Source organism: Canis lupus, chromosome 16 (genome assembly GCF_011100685.1).
Source record: "Canis lupus familiaris isolate Mischka breed German Shepherd chromosome 16, alternate assembly UU_Cfam_GSD_1.0, whole genome shotgun sequence".
In the NCBI taxonomy this organism is placed as follows: Eukaryota; Metazoa; Chordata; class Mammalia; order Carnivora; family Canidae; genus Canis; species Canis lupus.
This window is the reverse complement of record NC_049237.1, coordinates 29,089,686-29,107,236: the sequence shown is the minus strand read 5'-3', so window position 1 is coordinate 29,107,236 and position 17,551 is coordinate 29,089,686. Positions and strand designations below refer to the sequence as shown.

At 38.3% G+C, this 17,551-nt stretch overlaps 1 protein-coding gene across 6 annotated transcripts in view; it reads left to right on the top strand.

Moving 5' to 3' along the window:
- KCNU1 (potassium calcium-activated channel subfamily U member 1) overlaps nt 1-17,551 on the top strand; it is a 144,418-nt gene that overhangs the window by 106,894 nt on the left and 19,973 nt on the right. For all 6 annotated transcript variants that reach the window (XR_005371468.1, XM_038560121.1, XM_038560120.1 and 3 more), the window contains 3 exons: nt 7,546-7,642; nt 11,067-11,291; nt 12,656-12,842. Coding sequence is in view for 5 of the 6 variants with exons in the window: in XM_038560121.1 (XP_038416049.1) it covers nt 7,546-7,642; nt 11,067-11,291; nt 12,656-12,842 (509 nt within the window). In the remaining variant the exon portion in view is untranslated. The remainder of the gene's footprint in view (nt 1-7,545; nt 7,643-11,066; nt 11,292-12,655; nt 12,843-17,551) is intronic.

Sequence of the window (17,551 nt, the reverse complement as noted above, 5' to 3'; positions counted from 1 at the left end):
ATAACAGCCTGGCTTTAATCTCTTCTTCTTCTCATTAAAGAACACTAGCCACAACCTTTTCCTTCCCACCAGAGGCTCCTACTTCTAACTTTTCACCTTTAATCAAGGCATTCTTCTTTTAAAAAAGAGCCATCATGTGGCCATTGAGCAGAAGGAGGGCCCCATGTCATGAATGATCCCAAGTGGCCTCCCCCTCCATTATCCCCATTGCTTCTTGACGGGTCACTGGTGCTAAGTAAAGTGTTATAACACTCAGGGTGCCTTTATTCAACAGCCTACCCCTGGTGATGGTTTCCAGATGGGAGGAAATTTTTAAAAGTCTGTGGTCCTCAACACATCATTACGTCCTTTCAGTTCTTCCAAAAATCTGTAGTCCCCAGCACACTGATAATCTCTCTCCATGTTGACATCTAGCAACAGGAATGTCAGAGAAACTAAGGAATACAGATAAGGAAGCTTCACGAAGAACCTCCTATTTAAAAAGAAAACCCAGTAGTATTCAGGTACCCTGGAATTATTTGTTTCCTCTGCACAACGTGTACGTTTCAATCTAATACCCATTCCCTCTCTCACACAAACACACACACACACACACACACACACACACACGTACACAAGCACATGCATACAAGCACATGCACAACACTCAAACCAGTAACAGTGTGGCAGATGCTACTTTTTTCCTGTGTTAATTTCTTCTGAGGGGTTATGATTATTGATAATTTCCCAGATCAGGCTTCTCACCCAGTGCCTAAGGAAATTGTTTCTGTCATACTAACCTTTGACTCAGGCTCAATCCCATAATACCTTAGAAAGGGTATCAGTACAATGAAAAATTAGCTAGTTTTCAGATATTTTAAATTCCTATTTCTCAACTCCATATCCCACAAAAAAATAAAAGTCTTTGGCCTGAAATTCACATTTGTTTTAGTAATATGTGTTAGGATCAGAAGTATCAGTAACTGACTTGATTGTTCAGTTCCTAGTCCACTGAACAAAGAAAACTATATCCTAAACTCTGTGGAAAATATTTTTTATTTAGGTCAACCTCTCTGTTTAGTATGTCACTTGATATGTAGAAAGTGTTAGATGGTATGGGAAAGAACACCTAAAAATATAGCCTCATGCTGAAAAGATTGGCTATGAGGTTTATTCTGAGATGTGTACCTTGCCCCAAGCCCCAGGCTCTTCTACCCAGGGCACAAACTCTAGCCCCTATTAGAGGTACCTGCTGCTTCAGGTAATGCCTCATTTGTCCTCACATTGTAGGAAATCCCAAATGCAATATCCATAAAATATAAAGGAATTTAAATGAGGATCTGTCTGGGGAATGGGCCAGGAAGAGGGAAACTATCTTTTTTATCTTTCACCTTGATCTCCTGTCTGGTAACCATTTAAATTCTTAGATGCCTACATGTATGTTTTGATAGAAAATGCTGTTCAGAAAGCTGTCAGTTTATAGTCATCAGAAATAAAGCAAAGCTTAACAGAGAGATGCTTAAATGTGCCTTCAGATGTGGGTTTATCGGAAAGGCACACCATCTTATTCTTGCTTTCACCTGGTCTGGGACCACTCTGACCTTGTTTCTCACTTCTAAGCAAAAGGTTGGAAAAAGTGTCTCTTTTGAGATTTTAAATTGTAAACATTGAAAACAGAGGCCATGGATTTGATGGACTCCATCTGTAAAGCAGCATTTAAAGGCAAACAGAACACTCTATTCACAGCTGATTTGGTTTACATTATCACACAGTTTATATATTCTCCTATGTAGATTGAAATAAGATTATACTGAATACAGTGATATCCTGAATTTTAATATGTCTCCTTTTTAAAATACCATTTACAGATTTTTTAAAAATCAAGCCCACAAACTACACTATTAAAGTTTGTAATACTACAATGATTTCTTATTCAAAGAATCAAGAGACAGGAACCAGAGTGGTGTTGGAAGATATAATTCCGTATATGTCTTAAAACATACAGGCCTTTGACCACCCAACTGTCTTTTCTTCCACTGAACATCAACCAAACCCACCTACAGACATAAAGGTGTGGAAGGTTGTCTGGGCATAGGGTTTCAACTGTTTTATTCTTTCTTCCTTTTTCTTCCCTCCCAAGGAGCTTTTCCCCATTCTGGTAGTGCAGTGCCCAGTTTTAGGGCTGAAAGTCTTTGATCTTAGGAAACCCTCAGTCTGAGCACAGAGTGGCAGCCATTCCCCTCCTTCATAAGGCTTCCCACATGTAACCAAGAGGGCATGATGCTTTAGAGATAACCAGCCTGCTGTTAACATGTGGAATATCCCATGAGATTTCATGGCAAGTTTTCTTGCATTTTCCCTGGTGGTAAAGGAGTCTCAGCAATGATATCTGGTCAGGGCACAAAGCTTTCTCATGGAAAAGGAAGTGATCACAGAGATCCTTCTAATGGGTAAGGTGGACTGTGCTTTTCTCCTTCTTGAGATTCTTACATGGTTTCTTGATCCTGAAAACCTCTCAGACCTCACAGGAATCCTTTTCCATTTGTTCATACACAAGTTCCCAGGGGAATGGACTATAAAAAATTATCCATATTTTTAAACCTTAAGTTTTCCTCCCAGCAAAAATAGTGCCTTGTTATGAATATGTGGCAACCAGGTAAAATTCCCAAAAATGAAATCATAATGTGGCCATAAAGACTCATATTCTGAAATTTGACTATAGCACACATTTAGTATGTAAGGGTGTGTGTGAATGTATGCAAGACAGAAAGAGAAAGAGACAAGCACAGGATAAAGTGGGAAGCTCTGATTATGCAATTTGCTCTCACATTCGCAGATTTTAGGTGATTGCCTTCTTCCCAGAAGAAAAGTGGTAGACAGAATTGACAATCAATTAGTATTTTCAGATTAAGTATAAACTGAATAATCTCATCATTATATATGAAGTCATTAGAGAGAGGGCAGTTGTAGCCTGCAAGATACAAAATCTTTAGCAGCACCAAAGGCATCATGGAACAGAGGATTTTCCCCTCCATTTTTGGTGGGAGTTTGATCACTACCTTCAAGATACAGTTTCACTGGATTTTTCCAAAAACTGAACAAAGAAGGGCAATGAAACTCCTGGACACACTGACACATGCCTCCCCTTCCTTTTCAACACTTGGTCAAGGGACTTGTCTTTTCTATGCTAAGACTTTGAAACTTGTTATTTTTAGTTAACTCATGTCTTGAGCAAAAAAATATATTGTTCTACATCCAGGCCAGAAACCTCTGTCCTAAGAATTTATAAGCCACCTATGGAGTTTTAAAAAGGCTTCAAATAGAATAGTTACATGCCAGAGTTTCCAAAAATGAGGCCTGCAAAAGAGAGGGGGAAAAGGAACTGTCAATTGCTTTTAAGCTTTATAATGGATATTGTGAATAGTGGAGAATCTCATCCATTGGTAGATCATCTTCAAGAATAATCTGAGTCAAGTTCGTAAACTGAAGGAAATAGTGTCAGCAAACTTATACTCTTGGATACTGTGCTTCCTGATCTGACACTAAAACCCACCCCACCTTAACAGAGAGTTTCCTACATGGTTTGAGCCTCTCTTTCATCAGACACCACAATTGGAAACTAAAGGCACATGGTCCTTCGCTTACATTTTCCTTTAAGTACTAGGATTCATACGGGATAAGTTGCTATGGACAAGGAAGAGTCATTGCTAAAGTACTCTTTAGCAGAGTTCCAGAAATCAGTGAGGAAAGAGTCTGCCTTCCTTAGTGGGGACATATTTGAGCTTGTGCTCACAAGATCACAAGACAGTTGGCTTCATGCATATGAAAGTGGCACAGAGAAAGGCAGTCATCAACAAAGAAAGCTGGAACCTTCATTCGCATGCTGCTCTGCACATCTGCAAGTGGACTGGCTACAAAAGCTATTCTCACCCAGCACACTAGGCCTGTCAGCCTCTAAATATGGCAATCAGAGACCTGACTCTGAGGACATTTCAGGGTTTGATGCCTCTTGGATGCTCCCAGATGGAAGTATCCTATTTTGCTTGAGCAAGGAGAAGCCAATCTTGTGACTAGTGAACTCCCCCACCCTCATCCCAAGCATGTCCTTCTGAGGGCCTTCTCAGCTAACTCCTACTATATTTCTTGTCAGCCTCTCTTACACAGAAAGACCCCTCACTCAAGAAAGAGGCTTCTGCCTGTGGCTGGGATATAGCTTTTCTTTTTTGCCTTGAATGACACGGATGGTGTTCTATGGCTCCTTTTTCTTCCAATAGCATCAGCCTTTATGTTTGAATCCTCTTTTCCTAGTTAATAAGACTGCTAGTGCTGCACATTCCCATAGATGATTTATTATTCTCTTTAGGAAGGTATATTTCTGCAAGAATCATGTCATTTGCAAGGCATATGGCAGAAGGGAACTATAGTTAAGGGATGGTGAAATAAGTTGCATCAGGTTTTGCTTGGCAAGGACACCAGATGGATGCCTTTATGATGAAGTGGGGCTCCTCCAGCCTTTTCTTTTATGCAGGTCTCCAACAGGTGTTTCCTCTAAGGCATATCTGTTTTCCATAACATCAGAATGAAGAAAGACATTGTCTGTGACAGATTGTGTACATAGATCATGCTTTTATTATGATAGAAAAGTGTACAGTGATTGATTTGGTATTCCAAGTCAAGCTAAAATGTGCTTGGGAGAAGATTGTTTTCCATTTGCCAAAAGGGCATTTAATTTCCAGACCAAGAGTCTTCATACATTATGAGGATGAGGAAGGGGCAAAAGAGGGAGAAGGAGAGGAAAAGTGAAAAGTCTGAAGAAAGTGACCAGAAGAAAAGTAGTAGCAGTTGTCGTGTAGACTTGGGTGCTGAGGGCAGAGAGCAGGAAGCTTCCTCTCTGAAGGTAACTTGGGTGTATTAAATCAACATCTAAGCAATGGTGTCTAGGGAGCTACACATGGAGGAAAAAATAGGTTCTATGAATGAGTAACATGGCCAGTTCTCCAGATCCTGATAAAAATAAAAAACAGACTTGGGTCTCAGGTGTGTTCCCTGGTGAGTTTCTTTAACCAGGTTGGCATAAAGCCATCCCCACGGTCCTATGTAGTACCATTAAGAGAGCCTCTGTGGCTCTTAGAATTTGGGGTGGGAGCTCATGAGTTAAGGATATTTAAACCACCAAAAGGCATGTTAATTTGAAAGAATAACATAACCCATTTTGGTCAAACTGACCTTAAGGCTTACATTATTACAACATCTTCTGGCCAGGTAAATGACTAGAATCCACTACGGTTATAGAGAGGTCTTCAATGAGGAGGAAGATGAAGGACTGTACTTCAGCATTAGCCAATCTCATTAGCAATAAGCTCTTAACTTTCCAAACCCTTCTCCCATGTCAGCTTCTCTGGGTCCTCTCTCTATCCCGTTACTTTAAGTCTGATACTTCTAAGCTAACAATCTGAAATTCCTTTGTCTGAAAAATTATGACTTAAGATAGCAATTTAGAAACTGACTTGGTTTAAAGAGATCAAAATTGCTTGATACTACATTAGAGTCTGAGTCTTTGGGCCAGGTGTTGAATAACAAGCGGTATTAATTAAAAAATATATAAAATTAAAAAAAAAACTCACCCTGCAGCACAGAGCACAATATGTTGTATTTTTCCCAGAATGTATAGCAAAATTTCACAAGAGAGTGCTGTCAGAATGTACTGATCAGCAGGGCTGAACCTACAGTGTGACACTGTATAGAATGTTTCAAGAGATAGTAACAGATATTTTTAAGTGAGTAAATGAATAAGTAAATTGGTAAACTTGTGTGGTGAAGTAAATGTGTGAAATACTGCATTATACAAACTTTAAAGGATTTCTTTTTTGTAAGACTTTCCTGAACCTTTCAAACACTGAAGTGCGGTGTGAATCTCAAAGAGGGGACATTTTCCTCAAACTTCATTTGACTGCAGAAAGCATTTCCTCACGACTTCTACAGTTGCTAATATTCCATGTGTTATGTTTGTTTTAGAGTAGGCATTTCTTTCAGAATAGGATGGATTTATGCTGTAGTAACAACCATGAAATCTCAGTGGCTTAGCACAACAAAGGTGTATTTCTTTTTCATATTACATGTCTGACACAGGTCAATGAGACCAGGGCACTCTGTGGCACGAAGGCACTCATGTTCTTAGGCTGGTCATCACTATAGAGGGTCAGGAGAGTGTTTGAAGAATCACACAGGAGCTTGTCCCTTCATCAGCTATCCCTTCTCACATTTCATTGGTCAGAACTAGTCTTGGGCCCCATCTGACCTGCCCATTTGCCAAAGAAGGAAAGGAAAATTGGATCCTCTGAGCATCAATATTCTCAAACTTAGCATTCTATTCAAATGCCAGCTTTACCATTTGTTAGCTCTTTGACTTTTACCCACAAAATAAGGAATGGTCTTTAAAGTCTGGCAGAGACTGAAATGGTCATTAAGTATTTCAATTGCTTCCCATGTTCCTCAACCCCATAGATTAAGAGGACCCATGTGACTAGATCTGGCCAATGAAATATGAGCAAAAATGATGTGTGTCACTTTTGGCCATGGCAGCTAAAAGCCCAGGCTTTGCTCTTCCCTTGCTTTAATGACTAAGGAGGATGTGTGTTCTAGGTGTGTGACTCTAAGATAGTACAGACTCTGCACCCCTAAAGCTCTGTTCATCTGATGAAAATATGTAGTGTGAGTGAGAGAACCTGTGTTCTGTTCAGCCCCTGCAATTTTGAGGTTGTTTCTATAGAGTAAGCTTTAATTCTCCCGACCCAAATAGGTTCAGACTATAAACTTTCTGCACTTCCAGAAGGGTTTCTTCTCTTCTCTATCTTGCAAATTTGCATTCCTTCAGATGTGATAGGATTTTTTCCAAAGATCATCTAATCCTTTGGGTGATTGAATATACTTTGAATATAGTATGTGACAAGCATTGTGCCCAACCGCAGTGTTCATGTCGAGGGCTTTACCAAGACCTAAACCAAGATTATAGTAAAGTCAAATGCAGGCCAGTGATAGAAATTGCGAAGAATACAAAATGCATGTAATAAGTAAGAATGTTTCAACAGGGACTCATACAAAAAGATATGGAAATGAGAGGGGTGGAAAACAACCCAAGGAGAGAGATACATTCATGACTCAATCTCATAGACTTTTAAATTCTATATTCAGGGGCCCAAAACACCTTTGTGATTTCTCCCAAGCAATAGTAGCATCGCCAAAGTAGCAAAATTAAGAACAAAAATAAATACATTGAAGGCACATATAATGTAAGGTAAAAGGAGAGATTGATAGGTCTGTTAAATGCTCACACAAGCACATGTACATGTGCAGGTGAACACACACACACACACAAAGTTTTCAGTATATCTTCAATTGTGATACATTCTGGACATTCAGCTCTTGGTGTCCCTCAGACATGAATCTTTATTCTGTAGGCCCAAGGTTATTCTGAGCTTTGAGCTCAAGGTTCTAAGTTTGACATCTTGATTTTGTTACACCAGTGCCACAAATGTTCTCAGCTAACTCTCCATTCTCCCTACTTAGGGTTTTTCTGTATGAAACAGAACAAGATTCTGACCAGCTTGATAGCAGCGGCATGTTTCACTGGTGCAGAGCAACCCCTTTGGACAATGTGATTCTGGTAGGTGATGTTGCACCAAATCTCAAATAAAATAAAGCTATAGCTATGGTAAATAACATCCTTACACTAGTTATAAGCATCTGCCATTTCTCTTTGTAAACTGTGAGTTTCAAAGGAAAAACACATTTCCTCACCAGCCATATGAATAGTATGCAGGGTAACAGATGTGGCATTTGACAAAGATTATGTAGATAATATGCTGAGATTTGAAACAAGTAGATCAGATTGTTCAACTACTTCTCCCCCCCACCTTAACAGTTTAGCTGAGTCAGTTATTTAGAATAATGTTCTCTTGACACTTTGCCGTTTTTCTAGTAAACCTAATTAATTTAAATGCACTAGGGAAGCCATTTACAAGAACTCTGAAACCTTTCCTCTCTCTCTCTCTCTCTCTCTCTCTCTCTCTCTCTCTCTTTTTTTTTTTTTGAGTAAATAAACATTTTCCTAATTATTGGTTTTGTTTGGATTTTCTATAGTGGTTTCTCTTAAAGTTGGCTATCTTTATACTTAACACATTAGTCAAGAATGTGTCTCCTAGATGCACCACATGGATGAATCCTAATAAATATTAGGAGAATCCTGCCTCTGTCTCTGTTATCTCAAGGAAATGAACTAACTCAATTTCCTGAAATGCCAGCAACTAAGATGTAAAAATTCTGTATCCTCATCCAGACTCTGATACCTGTTTCTGGGTCCCCATCTATTCTCATTTTCCAGAGTTAGCAACTCAAGCATAATCTCAGGATTTACCTTGCAAACAGTAGTTGGTAATATAATAAAAGTGATAACTTGTTGTATGAACCCTACATAATTTTTTCAACTATAACTAATTGATAATAATGTCTTTTCTTGCTTTCCAAAAGTAATTCAGCTCACTTTTTCTGCTAAACACGCACATACACACACACAGTCACTCACTCTTTGTGGCTTGGTACCTGTGTCCTGACAATATATAAGTTTTTATAAAACCATGATCAATCATTTGATCAGAAGCATAAAATTGTCAGAGCTGTCGTAATAACTAGAAAACTACTAGAGTTGCTGCTGAAATTCACCATTTTAGCAATTATGTCTTCTTCTAAGCAAAATAAACTCCATTGAGCAGGAAGCTAAACATTTCAGTGGGAAGGAAGTCGTTAGAAAGGTTGGGAAGTTGGTTGCAGATGGAGGCATCCAAAAGACCAAGAAATAGACATAACAGATGTTTTATTATACCATATTTCTTAAGCACACAGGTTACTATGATAAATATCTCCTTTATGATACTTGATATGGAATATAGTTCAGAACACCAAGTGAGTCTTTTGATAAGTTTAGAAGGGCGTTTAGTTTAAGAAATTCTAAGGCTTTTGAAAGTTGTGACCCTAGAGGAGAAATGTCCATATTGTGGAATTCAGGGATGCTTTGAATTTGGTTTAGTTTGCAGAAGGGTCAAGTGAAAGTGGTCGATTTAAGTTACTTTGAACAAATAGTGCGTCCTCCCCTTCCTCCAAAAGCCTCCATCTTTCTCAATTGGGAGACAGTTTTGTGCCACAGTTTCTTGGAGAAATTGCCTCTCTAGCTGTGCCCATTAATGCACTTTGCCATGTATCTTGTTTCTAATTGTTTAGTTCTACTCAGAAGAGCAATCGTTGGACTTCAGGCATGTTACATTAAATACCGTTAGAGGCTTCATTATTCAAGTTAAAACTAATCGGATTAGCTAGAGACAATTATTTAATAGATTTGGTTACGATTCACATCACTCTTTAGGAAGGCTCTCCAGACAAGTAGCTTTATTTCCCCTCACAGGGCAATTCCCTTTGAAAAGAGAGTATTTCCTAGTATATGCTAATTTGACAAACTAATTTTGGAGAAGTCAGATGTTACTTATTTATCTTATTAGATTTTATCAGCCCCTGTTTCACAGAAGCTTGTCATTTAACCCAGCTAAAGATGGGCATAAGAGAGGATGATACATCCATTTGAAGTATTCTGAGTCTTCATATGCCGAGGAATGTAGAACACACTTATACATGAGGTGCTTTTAAATGCATTTAACTTGTTCTCTACCAGCTTCCAAGAGTTCCTCCTCTGAAACTCTAGGAATTCAATAAGATTCAGAGTTGGTTAATAGGTATTGAACAACAGCTAATGAGTTGAACACTGTACTTTCAATATATTATTTCATTTCCACCACAGAATTAACTTTTATTTTTTAAACCATTTAAACTTAAAGAAACTGAGTGTCACAGAGTAAGCTAACTTGTTCACAGTCATACAACACAATCCAGAATCAGGTCTTCCTCCAGATCCAGTGCTTTTTCTAGCCCATCCCAGAGCCATCACAGAAGAACTGACTCATTCCCTTGAAAAAATCAGACCAAGGCTTGAAATGAGTTTCCTATAGGATTATCACCTCTTTTTAAAAAAGATTTTATTTATTAATTCATGAGAGACACACAGAGAGAAGCAGAGACATAGGCAGAGAGAAAAGCAAGCTCCATGCAGGGAACCTGATGTGGGACTCGATCCCGGGACTCCAGGATCACACTCTGGGCCAAAGGAAGGCGCTAAACCACTGGGCCACCCAGGCATCCCATCACCTCTTTTTTTAAGTTACATTCATCATTCTTAAGAGTCTCTGTGAATGTGGGGGAAAGCTAAACTAAATATTTTTCATGTATATGATTATTTTCAACTTGGAGATATAGAGAAAATGTTAATAGTCGGTGATGCTGATAGTAGTACGCAACATGTTTGAATGTTTGGGTTCAAATGGAATTTTTGTGACCCTTTCATTTCTTTTCTGTACTTTGTATAACAAATTTCCTCAACTCTGGAAAGCATCTTTTGAATGAGTTTCGTATGTCAGTTTGAACCATATGAAATTGCCAATATTCAACCATTTGGGGCCAATAAAAAGAAAACTTCATATGTTCCAAACTAATAGATATCTTCATATGTTTGAAAATCCACCAAAAACTACAACATATTGTACAACTTGATGTGATTTTTAGGGCTCACTAGAAGACATAAATTTAGCAATGAAATTTGTAATGTTTAATTTTTCATTGAATCTTAACTATAGCACATACAAGGTCAAAACCACATGATAAAATAAAAGATGTGCTCCCCATTTGGTTGTATGGTTTCACACCTTGAGAAATGACATTGATCTGAGTTTTAATTGATGCACTCCAGGCTGATAAAAGACTTTAAAAAGTGGAATAAGGAGGAACTCCACTGAAGGAAAAAAAGTATAATTGCCCTGTGGTAGATAAATTCCACTTTATGAGCAGTTTGCAGAATTTCCTAATCCTTAATGAAAGTCCTCCTATCGATGTACCTGGAAGAGAGTTGGGATGAGGGGAAGGATGAGTCCTGTTTGAGACATTCTCAGCTTGTTTCTAAAACTGACCAGATTCTGCATGTTTATGCTTAGAAACGAATGGACAAGTCAAAACATGAGTTTCGGAACCACGTCATAGCATGCATCTTTGGAGATGCCCAGTCAACACTGATAGGGCTTCGGAATTTTGTAATGCCCTTGAGAGCTAGCAGCTATATGCGGCAGGAGCTGAAGGATATTGTGTTCATTGGGTCCCTCGAATACCTGAAGAGAGAATGGCTATTTCTCCGAAATTTTCCCCAAATATACATTCTATCTGTAAGTATCACATACGAGATAGTGATTATTTATTATGATGATAAAACTAATGGCACTAGCATTAATAATAATAAAACAATGGCTTGTAGCTATATAGTGCTTACTAGTATCAAAAACATTTCTATGCATTTTATATATATTAACTTTAACTCATTTAATCCTCACAAGAATCTGATGGGATAGATTTTAAAGGTGTTGACCTTTGGACATGGAGAGAGTAGGTAACCTGTCCAAATGAACATGAAGATAAGTAGCAGAACGAATATCTAAACCTAGCCATTGCGGGTCCTGAGTTCATGCCCAGGAGCTTATACATTTTATGTTTATAATCATATTTTATGGTCTTTATATAAATAAATATATAAATAAGAGTTTCTCCACTTTTCTGAGTCTTATTCTGACTTAATGTCTGTAGTTAAACTAGCAAGCCTTTGTGCTCTATCTTGTCTTTTCTGAAAATACATCATTTATGGAAAACATAATGTCACAGGGTCCTCGATAGATGTATAAGAAGGAGGAATTAGGTTTCCACTTCTGAGAAATGGATCCATTATGAATATGTGGCATTTTGGTTGTAATTGTATTTGCTCTGAACCTTTATAAGCCCGTGTGCCATTGTGTGCCACTCTTTCCCTGTATTAAAAAAAAAGTATGTGCAGTATGAAATGCCCCCAAAGCATGTAATTTCTTTCATGAAATAATGGCTGGCAATATGTAACATAGTTCAAATTTCAAAAATGGTTCTCTGAAGGAACAAATTTCATTTGCTTTTTAAAAAGCCATCATAAAGTACTCTGCACTAGACCCTTACTTTAGACCATAGAAAGGAAGCTGGGAAAAGGAGCAGAAATCTCTCGATCAAGCTAGTGTTAGGAATTACCAGTATTAAAGTCTAAACTACCTGAAGGCAGGACCAGATCTAATCCTATTTCTCCACCAAATTGGAAAAGAAGAAACCACCACTATGTTAGCTAATTCAGAGAATATAGGAAAGACCAGCTGCAAGCAAAATTGTGAGGATGCAAAATTTGCCTTTAGATCCATAACTTCCTCATTCTCTGGATGTTTTTTGTTACCCCTGCTATTATCCCTATTTTGCTTCCTCCACTTAAATCATCTGAATGGATGTACGCTTCTCCCTCTTTACCCTCCTTTGGCTCATCCAGACTTGCTGTTAGGAAAGAGTCTATGAAATTTATCCACAGTAAGATATTAATGATTAATGATCAGTGATCAAAGAAGCTAAGTATGTTCAGATATCAGGTACTTAGTCTTAAAACCAAGTCAGTGGGGGCTGGAGAGGCTTTCACTCAAAAATCCCTCTATCTGAGAAGTCCCTCCTCTACTGGGTTTTCTCTTATTAGGGATCTGCACTTTTTCCTGAAGACCTCCATGCAGCCAACATAGAGGAATGTTCCATGTGTGCTGTTTTATCCTCCTCATCCAAGGCATCAAGCAACCCGGCTTTGGTAGACACAGAGACCATCATGGCTACCCTCAACATTGGATCACTGAGGATTAGCTGCTCTTCCCAGACACCTGAAGAATCACGTAAGAACAATTCCCTGATAGGAGGAGGCTAGAGAGAATGGAATAAGAAAAGAGAATTAACTCCTCTCTGAAGTACTCTGATCATGAGGAGAAGGAAAATTGGGTCAGATATCCTTGAAGGCCCCTCCCAACTCTGAGAATTCTGTAATAGATGTAACAGTTAAGTCCTTGGGAATCCTAAGTCAAATGAAAGCTATTTCTACCTCCTAAGTGGAATGCATGTAACACTGTTTACCCATCTTAAGAAAAATCACTGAATTTTAAGGATGTTTTTGTTATTGATTTATTATTAGTTAAGAGAGAAATTGGCATATTATTATAATTAATAATATTTAGTAGTAGTACTATCAGTCTTCATTAGATCTTAGAGATGTCCCATTACTATTCATAGTTTTATGTTTCAGAGAATGAGGTATAATTCTCTTTTATTCCGTTATGATGTTTTCAAATTATGAATTTTAGAAGATTATTTCTAAGTTCTCTTCCAACTTCTATATTCTAAAAATGTCATATTGAAGCTTCAGATTGGAAAGAGATTATGAGAAGCAGGAGCTACTCAGGATGGGAATCAAGTCTTTTCCTCCTTTGTAGTCCTCTTAGTGCCTAGGGCAGTTATGGTCACTTAGATGTTTACCACATACTTAATGAATTGAAGCAAATGAGCCAGTACCTGGACTTCCCATACATTTCACCATATCCAAGTTCATTTCATTATACCAAGTGTTTGAGGTTAATTCCCATACATTTGTAGAGTTCCCATATATTTAACCATATCCAAGTATTTGAGGTAAATGATCAATAAAAACTGTAGTTTCCCTTTTGCCCCAAATAGAGAAAGGCTTATCTATTAATCTGTTTCTAAAATTGACTACTAGACACCCAACCTAACATGAAAGTACTATTACTGAAGAATTTTCTGTATCTAAAACAGATTTTCAAGTCAAAAAATAAAAGTAGATCATGGTTGGGGTCCCCTTGACCCAGCCCATTTCCCTCAAGGATGTTAATTCTTGTATCAGTATCAAGAACTCAGTCTTCTGGCCATGCATCTGCTGAGCACAGCTATTCTGTGCATGGAACTTGGAGCAGTCAGACATTACAGACATGGCAAGGCTTTTGTGATTATGGTTGTGGATAAAAATGTTCAGAATCAAATTAGGAAACTAAAAGAATGCTCTCTGACTCCTAGAGCACTATTGCTAGGTAGAAAAATAGAAGATTCTTATAAAGGAAGGGGGAAGAAATGTGTGGGAAATATCAGAAAGGGAGACAGAACGTAAAGACTGCTAACTCTGGGAAACAAACTAGGGGTGGTAGAAGGGGAGGAGGGCGGGGGGTGGGAGTGAATGGGTGACGGGCACTGGGGGTTATTCTGTATGTTAGTAAATTGAACACCAATAAAAAATAAATTAAAAAAAAAAGAAAAATAGAAGATTCTTATGCCAAAGGACTAAATAAATAATCTAACCTAATCTTTGGTAGGTGAACTGAACCACCTATTTGAGACACCCTCACTAAGCATCAAAAGCTGACTCGGCATTCAGAGTTTCAGGATGTTTTGCAAAGCAGACTAGTAACCAAGCACTTTATGAATATCAAAGTATTCCAGACTAAGCCATATCACTGCTAAGAAAATCTAAAAATGCTGTTGTATTGTGCACATAAATCTTCAGCCTTGCAATTAGAATCACTCAAATTTACACAAGATCTGTGTGTGGTACATGTGAGAGTAATTGTGTGTGTGTGTGTGTGTGTGTGTGTGTACACCATGCTTACAATTCTCTGTGATTAGACAGAGAGGAAGTATTCACTTAATAGGCAATATCATCAATATACAAGTGAAATAAGTCAATTGGAAAAGGACAACCATCATATGGTTTCACTCATATGTGGAATATAAGAAATAGTGAAGGGTGGGACACCTAGGTGGCTCAGTGGTTGAGCGTCTGCCTTCAGTTCAGGGAATGATCCTGGGGTCCAGGATCGAATCCCACACCGAGCTCCCTGCAAGGAACCTGCTTCTCCCTCTGCCTATGCCTCTGCCTCTTCTGTGTCTCTCATGAATAGATAAATAAAATCTTAAAAAAAAAAGAAATAGTGATAGGGATAATAAGGGAAAGGAGGGGAACTGAGTAAGAAAAATTAGAGAGGGAGACAAACCATGAGAGATTCCTAACTCTGGGAAACAAAGTGTTGCAGAAGGGGAGGTGGGTGGGAGGATGGGGTAACTGGGTGACTGGCACTGAAGAGGGCACTTGATGGGATAAGCACTGGATATTATATGTTGGCAAATTGAATTTAAATAAAAAATGTAATAAAAAATTCTATATGATACATAGCACCAGGCATTGTACTAGCAACAAGTAGCTGTTCAATAATTATATGTTATTATTAAAAAAATGAAAATGCCCATGTAACCTAAGTCTGGGATGAACTGACACTGACTGACCATCTAGTTAATCATCTGAGTGACTTGTCTTCCTATTACTAGCTTTATTTAAGTCTCACATATTATATAGGCTAGAAAGATAGAAACCTGTGAATATAATTCTGATTTTCTTTATATCTAGTGATTTTCATCCTTTCACTTATTCATTAATTCAACAAAATTATATTGATTTTGTATGATGCACCATGTACTCTGTTACAGGCTGGAAGGTTGCCCTCAAAGGAGAAAGACGAATTGGTAGAAGGAGGTAGAGGGGGAGAAAGGTTTTGAAAGGAGGCAGAAGAAAATGAAGGACTATCAAAGTATTTCAATCATTATGAAGTATAAGTAGGTGCTTTCCCCAAAGATAAAAGGGAAAGTTTAAAGAAAAATGTATTGTGCAGGTTTGGTACCATTTCTTTTATGGATGTCATCATACCCATTTGTGTAACCAGGAAATGTAGATCCAGTCAAGCTCTACTGTGCCACCTAATGAAGGTCATTGCGTCTACTTATCTGGTGCCATAGCCTCAGTAAAGTTACAAGATGAGCACTTATGAAGAGCAAAGTATCATTACTCAGAAATTTTATCAATCACTCTGGCATTATAGGAATCTACCTGGAGTTTATATATAGAAATTCCAAATCCTCAGAGAGGCCTGTTTGGTTCTCTTAACCATTCTTCCCATTTCATGTTAATACTGCTCTTGCACCATCCTTAAAATGTGGAAATGGGAATACACATATCCAAGAATTGTCAGTATAAAGGACTGGGAAATTCTGCTAGGAGCCAGAGAACATCTTGCATGCTGGGCACCGGCATCAGACTAGCCAATGGGCAGTTCACTTTCCCTTCCTCTAGGACACTGGTTTTCAACCAGGGGCAGTTTTGCCCCCAGAGGCCATCTGACAAAGTCTGGAGACAGTTTTGGTTGTCACAACTTGAGGGCATACTATTGGCAGCTAATGAGTAGAGGCCAGAGATGCTGGTAGACATCTTACAATGCACAGTACAGTCCCACAGGTTTAAAACAAACAAACAAACAAACAAACCTTTTGGCCAAAAATGTCAATAGTATCAAGATCAGAAACATTGCCCTAGAATATCTGATGAGACTTTTGTGGGATCAGTGGGCTTTCCCACATTTCGCAGTCATGATAAATTTACATACAAAGGCCATCATGGACCACCAAGGCATCAAGGGATGTTAGGGGTTGGGGACAGCAGAATGAGGACTCTCTGAAAGATCAGTAAAAATGCCATCCCTCTGGACATTTCCATGGGAAACTTTAGGGTTTCCAGTGACGCTCTAATTGCTGCCCTGTCGCATCACAAGGAGAACAGGTTGGCAAACCTAGGTACTGAACTAAATAATCTGTGGCATAATCTAAACATATAACGGTAATTAAGTCTGACAACTTAATATGCTACTGAAATTTAAATGTACAGTAGTAATCTACAATTAAGCAATCTTTTGTAATAGCACCCTGCCAGACTGGAATATTTCAGGTATAATACTGTGTACTATTAGGCAGCAAAAATATTGACACTAGTAAAATATACCCAGGCTATGATCTGACACATATTCAAATTAACTATTGCTCTACAATACAAGATAGAATTAAGGCAGAAATTCCATTGTTGTCCTTCAGCTGGTGTCCAAAGCATTTATTTCAACTGATATGCATATTTTTGCACCCAAGAAGAACATGTGATATCAAAGTATCTGCCTCTATATACTGAATTCACAGATTTGATATGACTGTAGTAAAATTCTGATATCTCTATAGTTTCTACTGTCATAGCAGCCAGAGGGATCTTTTAAAAATGTTTTGTAATGTCATTTCCCTACTTTAAATTCTATGTGACCTGTGACATTTATAGGAAAATCACATAGCATCTTTCAGGCCAGTAGGGTGTTTGAATATTCTCCTACTTAGTCCTGTTTATACTGGCTTTTTCCTTCTTTGGATTTCTTATCCTATCCCCTCTGCCTGGGTGGCTTTTCAACCCTCAGGACTCCATTCCAACATCAGAGAGGCCTCTTTTCAGACTCTATCTAAAGTCACCTTTCCTCACCAATCACTGGTCCCTAAAAGTTAGTTTTCCACACTACTTGTCACTATCTGGAAATATTTTATATTCGTAGCATGTAGAATGTCATTGGAGCAGGGACTCTTTACAGTCCTAACATGGAATAGACTCTCTTTAAAATATTGGCAGAGGAAGAAGAAGGAAAGGTACAGAGAGCAGAGAAAGCATCTTACACAGTTCTGAGAA